Raw genomic sequence first — 14,904 nt, 5'->3', positions numbered from 1 at the left:
TATGAAGGTGGAATTGAGTGAATCGATCTAAGCATCATCAAATCAATCTTTGATACCCTTTTTGCAACAGGAACAACAGGAATGCTACAGCTGCTGCTGTACACCAACCCAGCACACTATTCTTTATTTTAAATCCATCACAACAACCTAACCTGTTTATCCCAAATCATGTTCAAACTGAACATGATTTTCAAAATATGAAAAAACATAACTAAACTTCATAGTCAGATCCAATATCTGATTTAAAAATGAGAACTTACAAACTTTAAATTTCCAGTTTATTAATTACCACTGAGCAGTCCTTCCTTTAAATATTACCACTCCTCTCCTCTTCCATCTTTCTCCATCTCTGAGTGAAGTTATCTTGTACTGTTTTTCTCTCTCTAGGAAGCAGCTCTACCCGAGCTAGCAAACGCAGAGTGCGACAAACTGCGCAAAAACAGTTTGTGTGTTTGCTGATATTTGCTAAACTGATAGAACCATTGCATTTGAAATTATTTGTCATTTTAAAAAAGGTTACTCCGCTTATGCTCCTTCTGTGGGGCTAGGTAGAAGCTGAAATACTGCAACTACAGATTATGAGCATCTAATTAACACTCATAACATGAGTAGTAATTAGGCCGACACTGAACATGGATTATTTTAGGGGCTTGTTCATACCCATATGAACATGCCTGCCTCTGAGGAGAAAACAAAACAAAAAACTGACCACAATAATTAGTGGTGACCCAGGAGAAGAAAAAGGTCCCAAATTTGTATTTATTTATTTATTTATTGTCAACTGGTAAAGTATGTGAAACATTGGGACAAACCATCTATACTCAGGTTGCCTAGCAAACATGACACTAATGGCAAGGAACATTTACATCATTGTGCTTCACTGTTTGACAGAACTGAAGGTGAAAATATTAATATAAATATTTTTTCTTATTTTTACTAAGATATTTTTCAGTTATTATTTTATTTTCAGTTGTTACATACAGGACAGACATGACTGGGTGTAAATACTATGTGTAAATACTAAATATTGACTATTATTGTGCAACATGTAAGATCGACAGCGCACAGTGTGCTTTGAGGTAGCAGCCCAAAAGAGTGTAGCTTGTATCTGTGAGCACCCGTGTGTACACCTGTGCTTGTATTCAAAAGGTTCCTTCATGTAATGATCTTCTAGGGGGTGTGGGGAGCCATAGCCCCGTCCCCAGGGCATGAAGCAGGTGTGGAGGAGATCCAAGCTCCAGACATCCAGAGACCCCCAGAGCGCAAGAGTCCAATGTGTGTGTATGTGTGTGTGTATATATATATATATATATATATATATATATATATATGTATGTATGTGTATTTGGGCTAAGAGTCTCTAACCAAAAATATAAGTGTAGCAAACTCAATGTTTACAAGGCAACAAATGAAAAGTAAATTTTCCATATAGTGACATCATTAAATTCTAAGAAACTAAATCGCTGTGATGGCATTGACATGAATTTCATCAAAAACATAATCAAATGTACTGTGAAACGATTTACCTACTTTTGAAATCTGTCATTACATAATGACTTATTTCCTTGTGAGATGTAGATTGCAAGGGTTGAGCCACATGAAGCTGGAGATAAACATCTCACAAACCAAAGGTCCATCTCTCTACTTCCACAGTCTAAGATACTGCTAGATTGTATCACTAAACTAAAGCCCTGGTTTGACTACAGTAAATTAACACTGAATTTCAGTAAAACAAAATTCATAATATTCAGGAATCTTACAAATTCTATTGCTAGGAAACTGATGATAAATAACATAGAGTTAGAAAAAGTAGCTGAAATAAAATTGTTGGGGGGTGATAATACATCACAACCTGGATACCCCACATTGTCACAGTCCCTCTGTCCTTACCAGTTGACTAGCCGCTCTGTCTTTGCTCTGTTTTGTGGGTGTATTCTGGTTTTAGTGCAGAAGCAGGACTCTCTGGTTTCTCCACACACCTGATTTAGTCATGTACCTGTTCCTGATGTCCTCATTGTGACCTCCTGATTTTGGCATAATAACTAGTTACCGTGCTCGTTACCACAATAATAACGTAGTTACTGTAACGCGTTACTTAATATTCATGCTAGCATGCTCTTCTTCTTGTGCTGAGACTACCGTCTTTGTACTCCCAGACATACTGTTTAAAAGAGAAGTTGTCAAATCAAGTATTTATTTGAATTTTAGGGGGAAAGGGGGGCACAAGGAAATACTTTCTTATTCTCATTTAAAATGTCTAGCTTTTAAAAAATAATTATCTGAATCTTACAACAAACAATTGATAGATTGATGCATATATACCATCAAAACAGTGTACATCACTGTCACAACAGTGTTTATTTTCAATCAAAGGCTTTATGATTTTTCCTATAATGGTGGGCCGGTCTCTAGTCAAAATGCCCGGGACGATTTTTTTGTCCCAGTCCAGCCCTGTATGCAGCTCATCTGCAGTCTGGTGTTACCTACATCTTCCTATTCAGAAGGCAGAATTTCCGAGTTCTGAGTACAATCGAAAGCACCACGACTGCAGTTTTTGTGTTGGATGTAAAAGGCGCACATGACGCTGTGACGTAGGCTAGAATCATGGCAGCAGTCAATGACGGTCCAGGCGTGGGATTTCTCTCGTGGAAATATGCACATTATCTTTTCCTTTCTATTGGTAGGTGGCACAGTGCACTTGTGGCAAGTAAGCAAGCTAGAAGACTGGCAAAGTTATGGAAGCAAACACAAGAGAATTCTGAGTAAAACCAAAGTTACTTTCCCTAGTAACTAGTTACTTTGAAAGTAACGAGTAACTTGAAGTAACTGAGTTACTTTTGAGAGAAGTAACTAGTAATGTAACTAAGTTACTATTTTAAAGTAACTTACCCAACACTGGTTATTTTTGACTTTGTACTCTGGGGCTGAGTGTTTCGTGACAGGGGATGGCACTCCCAGTGATTTCCCCACTTTACCTGCTCCATGTCTGTCAGTACAACCTGTTCAGCCATCAATTCAGTTAGCTGCTCAGCAGCCATTAGCTCAGTCAGCCTCTCAGCCACCATCACAACTAGCATCATTACAACCTCTATGGCAGTCCATAGAGCAGTCAGTAGCACAGTTAATTGCTCAGTCACAGTCGTCGCTTGCCCCTCTTCAGGAGGCTGTGCCTACCCCGCCCATTTTGGACTGTTTTTCTAGTGCTCACCTTGAGCAGAGAGACGAACATATTAATACTGACATATTTCCTCATGAACTGGCTAGTTTTCAGACTGTTACTTGCTCCAGGGCCTCCCCAGAGGCTGAATTGCAGCCCTCACCTGACTCTGGACCCCTGGAGGCTAAGAAGCCAGTTGAGGACTGCACCCGGCTGTCGCTGCCTGAGCAGGGTCAGTGCTCCGCGCAACTGCAGTCTTCCTTATGTGTGCCAGGGGCCCACGTGCCTACTGGTTTTGCTCTGTGTGTGCCAGAGGCCCACAAGCCTGCTGGTTTTGTTTCGTGTGTACCAGAGGCCCACGTGCCTGCTGGTTCTGTGACCGTTTTCTCTGAGGGGTCCGAGGAACTGCCTCAGCCTGCTGCTTTTGCTGGGGGGAACTAGGAGCCTTTCCAGCTATCACCGTCGCCTTCAGCGCCACCACCCGCATCTCCCCCGGTGTCGCCTTCAGCGCCACCTGGTCTGTCTTCAGCCTCGCCTGGTCCAGCCTCCGTGCCTTCATCCTCGTCTGGTCCAGCCTCCGCGCCTTCATCCTCGTCTGGTCCAGCCTCCGCGCCTTCATCCACATCCACGCCTGCAGCGTCAGCCTCATCCCTCACAGGTGTACACACGGGTGCTCACACACACAAACTACACCCTTTTTAGCTCCTACCTTAAAGCACACTGTGCACTGTCGATCTTACGTGCTGCACAATAATGTTTAACACTTAGTATTTACTGTTATATTCCCATAGATCAGCATGATGTTGTTTATCCCTTGTTAAATGCTTGTTTTCTTTTTTCTTTCTCAACAGGTGATCCAGGTGATTGATATATGTATTTTTGTCTGCTTATTTTGTTGGTTTTTGTTTTTTGCCCTTTATCCCCGTCCCTCTTCTCTGCTGTTTTTTTTCCCTCTTTCTTTCTCCCTTTTCTTTTCCTCATTCAAGTCTGTCCCGTATCTAGCAAATGAAAATAAAAAATAAAATAAACAATAAAAGGTGAATCAAATAGACCATTACGGCAAGGCTGGGATGGTCCATTTGGTAAAGTAAATCCGTTGGGCATCTTTCTTTGCCTTTAGACAATAATTCTGATGGCAAAAGAGCCAAACGGGACAGGCAAAAAAAAAAAAGAGAGAAAAAGCAAGAAAAAGAAAGAAAAATCACCCTCATCCACATCATCCTCGCCTGCAGCATCAGCAGCAGCAGCATCTTCCTCGCCGGAAGCAGCATCATCAGCAGCATCATCATCAGCATCTTCCTTGCCGGAAGCAGCATCATCATCAGCATCATCCTCGCCGGCAGCAGTATCATCATCAGCGTCATCCCCGCCTGCAGCTTCAGCGTCGGCTTTGGCCTCGTCTGCAGCTTCAGTGTCAACTTCAGCCTCGTCTGCAGCTTCACCTGGTCCGGCTTCAGCCTCCCGCGTGGCTGGCCTCCTGAACTGTTTGGGCGCCACCATGACTTCTTCACGGCTGGCCCTCTGGACTGTCTCATCCTGGCCTTCTGTGCTATCGCCCCCCGGGCCGGCCACCTGAGTGTATGTTGTGGACGTTTTGTTTGGGACTCTGGGGCCTCCGTTTTTGGTCCTGGTCCTGGTCTTGCACCAGTCTGCTATTTGGATCCTCCTTCTCACCTCCGCACGACTGCTGCCCCAGTCGCGACATATATATTCTGGAAAAAAGAGCAATAGGAATCAGAAATCCCCTTCAAGTAAACCATTAAATCACCTTTTTATTAAACTAAACATTCTTATATTTAAATACTCATTTTACCTCAGAACTGTACAAATAATTTTTTTTTTAAAAGCAAACAAATGCCCCACAATATTCATAACTTGTTCAACAAGACCAAATCATCAGGACCTGTGAGGTATCCCTATGTTTAGCAAGCTGATAGTAAGGACTAATAAAATATATCATAGCATTACAGCCACTGGAACTAGTGTAACAATTGTGCAGATGAAGTTAAGAAAAAGTACATCAACACATAACTTTGCAAATTTGTGAACAATAAATTGCATGACTAGAGGAAAGGTTTCTGTCAGTGATTGGTGCAGTCTCTTTGTATTCTAATGATGCATTGTCTTTAGTGTTGTTAATCAAGGTGAGAGTAACACAAGTTCAAAGTATTATGTAGTATTATGTATTTGTCACATAGGTATGATTCCATATAAAACATTAACCAAACATAACTAAGTTTAATAACAAATATAAACAGATTATTTTCACAAGTCACAGTTGGCAATGTGCCCCCGTCGAGACGGCGCATTAGCCCAGGGCACCAAACAGGCTAGGACCGCCTCTGGTGGGCAGCGACGTAGAGAAGACTGTACAAAGGCTCCCCCAGAAGTCTAGATCAGACATAACGGGAAACTGTTCACCTAACGTTGCCCACGCACTTAAACAATAAAGCGGCTTTCCCGGATATTAGCGTCTTCTGAATTACTTCAGTTTAAACCAGCATAATTTTGAGTTGTCTCCTTGTGTTTGCTAAAGCAAGACATAGCAGCCAGCCAAGACATTTGCTAGCATTCATTTAGGGAGCGAGTAATCGGCTCATTTTGCAAACATGTACAAACGCAGAAAAATTTATTCTGAAGTTCAACCGGAAACACTTTTGTGTATCTCGTTAACGGGTGCACGCACTTTAACGGTGGTAGCACTCGCGCTCCATCCTCTCTGACAGCCTCACAAAGTAGGGTTCCATCCTCGTCATGGCATCTGAAGAGCTCGCACGAAAGCTGCAATCGCGGCTTTCTGCTACACAGGAGGCCGTACCGAGGCCCGAGCCCGAACAGAGCCCTGTCCGACCCAAACCGCAGGGGTCAGATGCTGCCTGTGGAGATTCATCATCCGAGCTATCCGCCAAACTGACGCGTAGGCTGGACATCAACGAGGGCAACGCTGCACCACGAGCGACCCGGGTCTTCAACCCTTACACCGAGTTCAAAGAGTTCTCCCGCAAGCAGATTAAGGATATGGAGGGAATGTTCAAGCGGTAAGACTGCACCAATTGTTTGTTTTGTCTCTTTAAACATGGCAGTCACGGCTGTTGTTCTCAGTCGCAGAGAATGGGGGCGAACGAGCGTGCACGGCTGGATCATGAGATTAGCCAAGGTGCAGGCTGGCTGTCATCGTGTCGACTGATTTAGCGCCTCTGTGCAAACACTCTGCACGTTAAACCGGTGTCTTTGTAGTGATGTATCGTGCTCAGATGGAGGACTTCTTAAGGTCAGTGCCGCTCCCTCGGGAGACGACACACTGACGCCGAACATCTCCAAAGATGACATAAATAAACAATGCGCTTTAGGCACAAACACAGTATGCCAGAAAAATTAACGCAATGGAGCTAAAAGCCCGAATTAGACAAAATGACAGGGGGTCATTTAGTGTGTGGACCCTTCGGATTTTTTGACATCTTAAAATGACACAGATTGCTCGCTGTGTGTTATCATCCTGTATAATTTAACTCCTATTAAAAAACGTATTTTACCTGTTTTTATGAATCTAGCCTGGCCTACCCCTAGCCTGGGGGTGGATTCGGTTGTTTCCCCCCGCTTTCTTTGGGTTACTTTATTAATTTGTGCCCTGATAATCATATAGGGCAGCACCTAAAATTGGTGTAACTGTCTCATTCTTCTTCAATAACAAATTATCAAAGTATATTAAATAAACTAAAGGTTCGTGCAGTATTGTCTGTAGAGTCTTGTTTATTTTATATTAAAAATGCGATTCATTCTGCTCATGCTACTGTTCTCCTTTGTTCCCCATAGATGGCAAATGACAATAATTGTCACCTATTAGTTTGTAAACTGTTGTTCTAAAGTTTAGAAGTTGGTATTTCTGCAGTGTCATTATGTTTTGAAAACAATAAAGGAGTGGATCTGTCTATGAAGCCTCACGCTTACATTACAAATGACCCATGACTGACAAGGCAGTTTGCATTTAGTGGTTGTGACTATAGTCATTTAGTGGTTTATCCATATATTTTCTCCCAGTTCAGGGTCATGAGCCAACTGCTATAGGGCAAGAGGCATGAATTGTCCTAGACAGGTTGTCAGTCTGTCTTATTCTTAACACAAAGAGGCAGAACCACCAATTAATATAACCCCACTAACTACATGTACAGTCCCGATCAAAGGTTTAAGACCATTTGAAAAATGACAAAGAAATCATATTTTGTATGGTCAGTGTTGGGGAGTAATAGAATACATGTACCGGTGTTACGTATTTAAAATACAAAATATGAGTAACTGTATTCTGTTACATTTTCCGCTTAAATATTTAAATTGTATTTAAGCGGTAACTGTAACGGAATACAGTTACTATGTTGAAATAAACGGAATACACAGGGGTCTTTTCCTGTTTCATATGTTAGGTTATCGCCTCTTTATCCCCTCTCTAATTTTTGTAATTCCATGCATTGCTGAAAACCCAAACAAAACACGCAATAAGAGGCACTAATGTAAGCGTTCTGTTAATGTTGGTGGTATCAGTTACACAATGGACCCAGAGCCAGCACAACAGAGCTATCAGTGCACGGGCAGGAATGCATTTCTTACTTTAAAATTCCGACACCACTTCACATTTAAAGAAGAAAGGAATGGGCAAAATCTGACCGTGATAACTATACAGTACTTACTGTACAATAAACAAAGACAAGACAAAGTGGGTTGTGCAATAAGTATTGAATACCAGGTTCAAGTTATTTTCAGGATATTGTAGACAATGCATTGACAATGCAAAATGTGCAAATATAGTATAATTTAGATGTGTGTTCAGAAACTATGTGACTGAGTGTGCAAATAAGCATATTGTTCCCAGGTCCAGTTTATAGTGGATTTGTGAGTCTTTTGGTGAGTATTTTAAGGTTTTTGTAAAGGTGTATGTGTATATCAGTCCTTTGGTGGTAGTGAGTTGAGGGCTCTGACTGCTTGGGGGAAGATGCTCTTGCAGTGTCTGGTCGTTATGGTTTAAATGCTGCGAAACTGTCTGTCAGATGGAAAGAGGGAGAACATGTGAGGGGGTGGAAAGTGTCCCTTTCTATGCTGTTCGCACGTCGGATGATGTGTTTGTCGTAGAGTTTGGTGGGAGAGGGCCTCCAGTGATCCTCTCTGCTGTCCTCACTATCCGCTGCAGAGACTGCTTTTCAGTGAGGGTGCAGTTCCCGTACCAGATAGTGATGTAGCAGCAGATGGTTTCTCAATGGTTTCCTGGTAAAATGATGTGAGATCAGGGAGACTGGCCTTCTTCAGTGGCCTGTCAGTTAGGAAGTCCAAGATCCAATTGCAGAGAGTGGTGTTTATTCCTAGTAGGTCCAACTTCTTTACCAGCTTCTGGGCAATGTTGGGGAGTAACGGAATACATGTACCGGTGTTACGTATTTAAAATACAAAATATGAGTAACTGTATTCTGGTACAGTTACAGTTTAAAAGGGTAGTATTCAGAATACAGTTACTTTGTTGAAATAAATGGATTACACGGCGGTCTTTCCTGTTTCATATGTTAGGCTGTTCCCTCTCTATTTTTGGTAATTCACCGCCGATGGAAACCCAAACAAAACACGCATTAAGAGGCTCTAATGCCTGTGTCTCAATCTCGCGACCCACGTCACCTCTACTGCGGCCCACATAAATGACGTGAAGAAATATTTTTAAAATAAATAAATATTTTTATTAATTTGAAAAATTATTTAATATGAAGGCAATAGGCAGAGTGTTACAGGCATAGCCCTAAAAAATGTAGCCTCGTGGGCAGTGTAGTCCCTGCTGCAGAGAGAATGGACTGCCATACCTGTTATGTGTCTGTGAGCGCGAGGGAGGGAGAAAAAGGAGAGTCGAAATGAGTACAAGTTGTCACTGACCAGAAACAGGAGAGGGAAGCATGTAAATATAATAACAGCCACTGCAGCCAAAAAAAGTGCCTGATGAGCCCAGTTGCAAGTAAGCTATTAAGACTCGACTGTACACTGTGTTTGTGTTTTCCTCTGAAACAATAAGTTCCATTGGAGCAGCCTTTCAATGCCGCTCTCTGTCTCTCGCTAGCAAAGTTGAGCCAGACAACAAAGTAAAGCTACTTTTCAGCTATGAGCCGACACGGAACCCGACATATTAGCCAGAGGTCTTTACTACGGTTTGGAGCTGCGGACCTGTTTTATATACGTGTGGAATAGTTTTCTGTACGAGATCACTGCAAAAAGTGCAGCCTTACCTAATGTCCACCCTACTGTTACTCATTTATATTAAGATTTAATCTAGCTGGTATTGGTACGGCGAGTATCCTTCAGTAATAGTAATAAATCACAAAGCAATAGTACATTCATGTAGTTGTAAAAAGCTTGATAATATATTAAGTAATCCAAAGTATTCAGAATACATTACGTAACAGAATACGTTAAAAAATACATTTTGCGGCATGTATTCTGTAATCTGTAGTGGAATACATTTTAAAAGTAACCTTCCCAACACTGCTTCTGGGGAATGACTGTGTTGAATGTTGAGCTGAAGTCAATAAACAGCATTCTGACATAACTGTCCTTTTTGTCGAGATGGGAGAGAGAAAGGTGAAGAGCAGACGAGATGGCATCATATATGGAGCGGTTTGGGCAGTAAGCAAACTGTAGCGGGTACAGATTCGGTGGAAGCTGAATTTTCATGTGCCTCAATACCAGCCTCTCAAAGCACTTTGTGATGATAGGCGTAAGTGCCATCGGCCGGTAGTCATTGAGGCAGGACACAGTGGACTTCTTTGGCACTGGGATGATTTTCATGGTTTTAAGGCATGCAGGTACCACAGCTGAGTCCAGTGATGTATTTAGGATGTCCATGAAGATGCCTGCAAGCTGGTCAGCACACTCCCGAAACACCCGACCAGATATGTTTTCTCTAATGGGGAAAAAATTTAACATTGATAAACCTGGTGGTTTCCAACATTACTGGCATGACAAGCAGATCCCACCTGAGATGTTTTCTGCACGCCACAGTGGAGCGGTGTATGGCTGTTATTCATGTGATTTTTCTTCCTCCATACAAGTGTAAGGGATACTCCAAGTTTTGAACTGCCAGCATCATTGCTATGGTGAGAGTAAGAACCTACAGTATCTCACAAAAGTGAGTACACCCCTCACATTTTTGTAAATATTTTACTATATCTTTTCATGGGACAACATTGAATATATGACACTTTGATACAATGTAAAGTAGTCAGTGTACAGCTTGTATAACAGTGTAAATTTGATATCACCTTAAAATAACTCAACATACAGCTATTAATGTCTAAACCACTGGCAACAAAAGTGAGTACACCCCTAAATGAAAATGTCCAAACTGTATCAAAGTATCAATATTTTGTGTGTTCACCAATATTTTCTAACACTGCCTTAACTCTGTTGGGTATGGAGTTCACTAGAGCTTCACAGGTTGCCACTGGAATCCTCTTTCACTCCTCCATGTTGACATGATGGAGCTAGTGGATGGTTAGAGACCTTGCACTCCTCTACCTTCCATTTGAGGATACCGCACAGATGCTCAGTAGGGTTTAAGTATGGAGACATGCTTGGCCAGTCAAGTACCTTTACCCGAAGTTTATTTAGTAAGGAACTGGTCTTTTTGAAGGTGTGTTTGGGGTTGTTATCATATTGGAATACTGCCCTGTGGCTCAGTTTCTGAGGGGAGGGGATCATGCTTTGCTTCAGTATGTCACAGTACATGTTGGCATTCATGGTTCCCTCAATTAACTGTAGGTCCCAAGTGCCGGCAGCACTCATGCAGCCCCAAACAATGACATCCCACCACTATGCTTGACTGTAGGCAAGACACACTTGTCTTTGTACTCCTCACCTGGTTGCTGCCACACATCCTTGACACCATCTGAACCAAATACGTTTGTCTTGGTCTCATCAGAACACAGGTAATCCATGTCCTTAGTCTGCTTGTCTCAAGCAAACTGTTCGCGGGCTTTAGTGCATTAGCTTTAGAAGAGGCTACCTTCTGGGACGACAGCGCTTTGCTGCAGTGTGCGGCATATGGTCTGAGCACTGACAGGCTGACCCTCCATGCCTTCAACCTCTGCAGCAATGCTGGCAGCACTCATACATCTATTTTCAAAAGACTACCTCTGGATATGACATTGAGCACGTGCACTCAACTTCTTTGGTTAACCATGGCGAGTTCTTGGCCACTGTGCTGCAGCTCAGTTTCAGGGGGTTGGCAATATTCTTATAGCCTAGGCCAGTGGTTCTCAAACTTTGGTACGCGTATCACTCGTTGTACTTGGGCTACCTGTAGTGGTATGCGGGAAATCTTAATTTGTTTTATTTAAAATTAAATAACATACAAAAAGGTATGCAAAGACGACACGAGAATTCCCGAGGCTCTTCTGGGAGCCGGAGTCGACCAGAAAACATCTCCCGAGTGTGAGTCGGGCAGCCTTTCCTTATTCCGTTGTTTCCCTGGGCATTAAAACTGCAAGGTGGCAGACGGCGCTGTGCTGCAGCACCAAAACGCTGGTAAAAATACAGTCCTTTTCCGTGGTGCCGCCATGCCTCGATTCCAGCCACCATCGATGAGTCGGGGGCCCCCAGGAGAATCAGTGGGGGCACGGAGATGCCGTCGGTGAGTTGGGGACTATCGCCTGGATGCCAAAGCTCCTATTAGCCTGGAGAATGTGATCCCCTTCTTCTGCGAGTGAGCGGTAATCCGTGGCCAGCAGCGGGGAGTTGGCACTGGAGCTGGCAACTGTCAGAGGAAGAGATGAGTGAAGAGGAATCCGCCGTCATCCGTTTCTAGCAAGGACAGAATGCTCTCCATGAGCTCGAGAGAAGTGCCATCACCCAGGCCAGAGAGAGAGAGGAGTTTCTCAGCCCTCTGCATCGGAGAGGAAGTAGCAGTGCCTTGAAAGTGGTGTAATTTCCTTGGTTGGGGGGATCCGGGAGGAGGGTCATCACACGGTGGCTGGACAGTGGATCCAGCGAAGCCACCACCCCTCAAATAATTTGGGGTCCTTAGGGGCTAAGTAAAGCGCTATACAAATACAGGCCATTTACCATTTATTTTACCAAATTATTATGCAAATAGGATTTTAGTGTTATAAACTTTATATAAACTTTACATTTTTTGTTTTCAGTTAAACTCATATTGTGTATACACACAGGGCTCCTTGAATCACTGATATCAATCTCAGACACCTGCCATAATTAGTTTGTCATGTGAGCCCAATTAAAGGAAAAAATCACATTATTAAGCTGTTAAGATGTTTCACGTTATTAAGCATGCCACAGGTTTAAAAAAATATGGGAATAGAAAAAGAACCTGTCTGTTCCAGAAAAGTGTCAAATAGTGCAATGCCTTGGAGAAGGTATGAAAACATGAGATATTTCACAAAAATGTAAGCATGATCATCTTACTGTGAAGAAATTTGTGGCTGATTCAGAGCACAGATGAGTTTGCATAGATAAAGGCATAATGAGGAAGGTTTTTGCCAGACAAATTCATCAGATTAAGAGAGCAGCTGTTAAAATGTCATTACAAAGCAGCAAACAGATATTTAAAGCTGCTAGTGCCTTTTGGAGTCCCATGAACCTCAAGGTGTAGGATCCTCCAGAGGCTTGCAATTGTGAAACCAATGCTCACAAGCAGAAACGGTTGCAGTGTCCCAAAAATACATGAAGATTAATTTTCAATTTTCAACAACCGCTTGTATAAGCTAGCAGCTTATGCAGCTGATGTTAAGGTAAAGTGTCCTAAAAGTCACACTTTTTTTCTCTGACAAACAGTTTAATTACATTGTCATACTGTGTGAATCTATCAATGTTCAATGCACTTCAGTTCCATTAATGCTGGCCAACAGCAGCAAAAATAGCAGCACTTACAGACAGAAAAATTCAAGATATCCTCAGCAATCAACCGTCACTATCACTTTCATCAGACAGAAGTAATCTTCACTGATTCATCGATTCTTAGTTTTACAGCCTCTTCCAGAGTTAAAAAACAAAAACCCTGGATACCTGGCATATTGATAGCTAAAGTAAACAGGCTACACTCACTACAGATGAACAGCAGCCAGAGTTTTTGAGGTGACTCAAAAAACCTAAAATAATGCAAAAATATTTAACTGGCACATATTAGTTATATCTGGATTTATTGCTAAGCATTGATATTAATTCAAATAATTTAATATTACTGGTCTCTCATGACTAAAACACATTTGTCCCATAGCAGCCACTGCAGCTTGGTTCATACACTTGAATTAGGAAGGGTAAGATAACAGAACTCAGTTAACTGTAATCTACTGATGTAACAGATGTAACAGGGAGATTTTACACACTGTCATTCAAGAAAAGTGATAACATTAGAAACCTGAAATTTTATATAATTCATATTAAGTTTGTCTCATACATTTTACAGATGCAGATTTTTCTACAGATTTACACAGATGCCAATGTAAGGATACGCTTTTGAGAAAGTGTAAGGACATTGCTCCTTTTTATCCTTCAAGCTTGCACTTGAAGGATAAAAACCTTGCAGCACCAGTGGTAGAATGGATACGGCATTTTTAGAATAATTAACTGTTGATATTGTCTTGGATCAGATGGCCTCAATCCCAAACAGAGCTACTACTGATGATGCACTGTATGAGCAGAGCAGCATCTGGAGAAGCTCTTGGTGCTAGGCAGCATGGTGATGCAGATGTTAGAAATGCCATCCTGGTTTGAACTAAAGCTGAGGCTCCTGTACCTGCATGGGTTTGCTTCAGGTACACCGGCTACCTCTCAAACTCTGAAGACATGCACTTGTGATTCTAAACTGGCTGTGGTACAAATGTGACTTGTGGTCAATAAGGCTGGAAAATTGCTATTTAGAGGTAAGTATATTATAGGTAGGCCCCAAAAAGTTGATTTTGTTCATCTGGATGTAGCGTAGAATCAACGGAATCAACTTTTTGGGATTTCCTTACCTGGAGGATTGAGCATAGATGAAGAAATTATAGGTAGGTGTTTTTCAAGTACCATTACAGTAGCTTGTTAAATGTTTATTTTTAAACAATTTTTAAGCTGTATTCTTTACAATGAGAATGAGACTGCTGTCACATAACAAAGTAAACAGTGGATTAAAGAGATCAAACAATATATTCACAGCTTTATAAAATCTGTGGTTGGTGCATCCCTAACATACTGCTGCTTTTATTCACCAGTGCTGTTACTAGTTGACTGACTTTGAGGATTTTCTTTTTAATTTTCCTTTTCAAAAATTGTTAAACGTTAGGTGCAGATACATAATGACTGTGTGAATTAAATGTGGTGTCTTCATACTCCCAGCTGACTGAATCTGACATTGTGTGGGTTTCATGGCTTGTAGGTATGACACTGGGAAAGATGGCTTCATCGACCTGATGGAGCTAAAGCTGATGATGGAGAAGCTGGGAGCTCCACAGACTCACCTGGGCCTGAAAAATATGATCAAAGAAGTGGATGAAGACTTTGATGGCAAACTAAGCTTCAGGGAGGTGAGGAAGTAGTGCAAACACTTTGGGAATTGCTCCAAACAGCCACATTTCAGATAGAAAAGCTGACCCATCACAAAGAGATGTAGCAACTAGTCTTGGTTGTTGTGTCCTTGGGCAAGACACTTCAACCGTTGCCTACTGGTGGTGGTCAGAGGGCCCGGTGGCGCCAGTGTCCGGCAGCCTCGCCTCTGTCAGTGCGCCCCA

General features: G+C 42.2%; 1 protein-coding gene across 1 annotated transcript; it reads left to right on the top strand.

Moving 5' to 3' along the window:
• The first annotated feature begins 5,806 nt into the window (after positions 1-5,806).
• On the top strand, positions 5,807-14,808 carry LOC102304066 (EF-hand domain-containing protein D1-like). Its single transcript, XM_005952571.3, has 2 exons — positions 5,807-6,195; positions 14,553-14,808. The coding sequence occupies exons 1-2, from the start codon at positions 5,912-5,914 to the stop codon at positions 14,710-14,712; spliced, it is 444 nt and encodes a 147-aa protein (XP_005952633.1). The 5' UTR covers positions 5,807-5,911; the 3' UTR covers positions 14,713-14,808.
• The last annotated feature ends 96 nt before the right edge of the window (positions 14,809-14,904 follow it).

The sequence above is a fragment of the Haplochromis burtoni genome, unplaced genomic scaffold (assembly GCF_018398535.1).
Source record: "Haplochromis burtoni strain Fernald_Lab_line unplaced genomic scaffold, NCSU_Asbu1 Contig_1832, whole genome shotgun sequence".
Lineage (NCBI taxonomy): Eukaryota > Metazoa > Chordata > Actinopteri > Cichliformes > Cichlidae > Haplochromis > Haplochromis burtoni.
This window is presented reverse-complemented; position numbering and strand designations above follow the sequence as displayed.

Excerpts from the sequence above, each read along its gene's own strand:
- LOC102304066 (XM_005952571.3), top strand. The coding sequence starts at position 5,912 with ATGGCATCTGAAGAGCTCGCACGAAAGCTGCAATCGCGGCTTTCTGCT. Across the intron at positions 6,196-14,552 it reads ATGGAGGGAATGTTCAAGCG|GTATGACACTGGGAAAGATG; the intron begins GTAAGACTGCAC and ends CATGGCTTGTAG.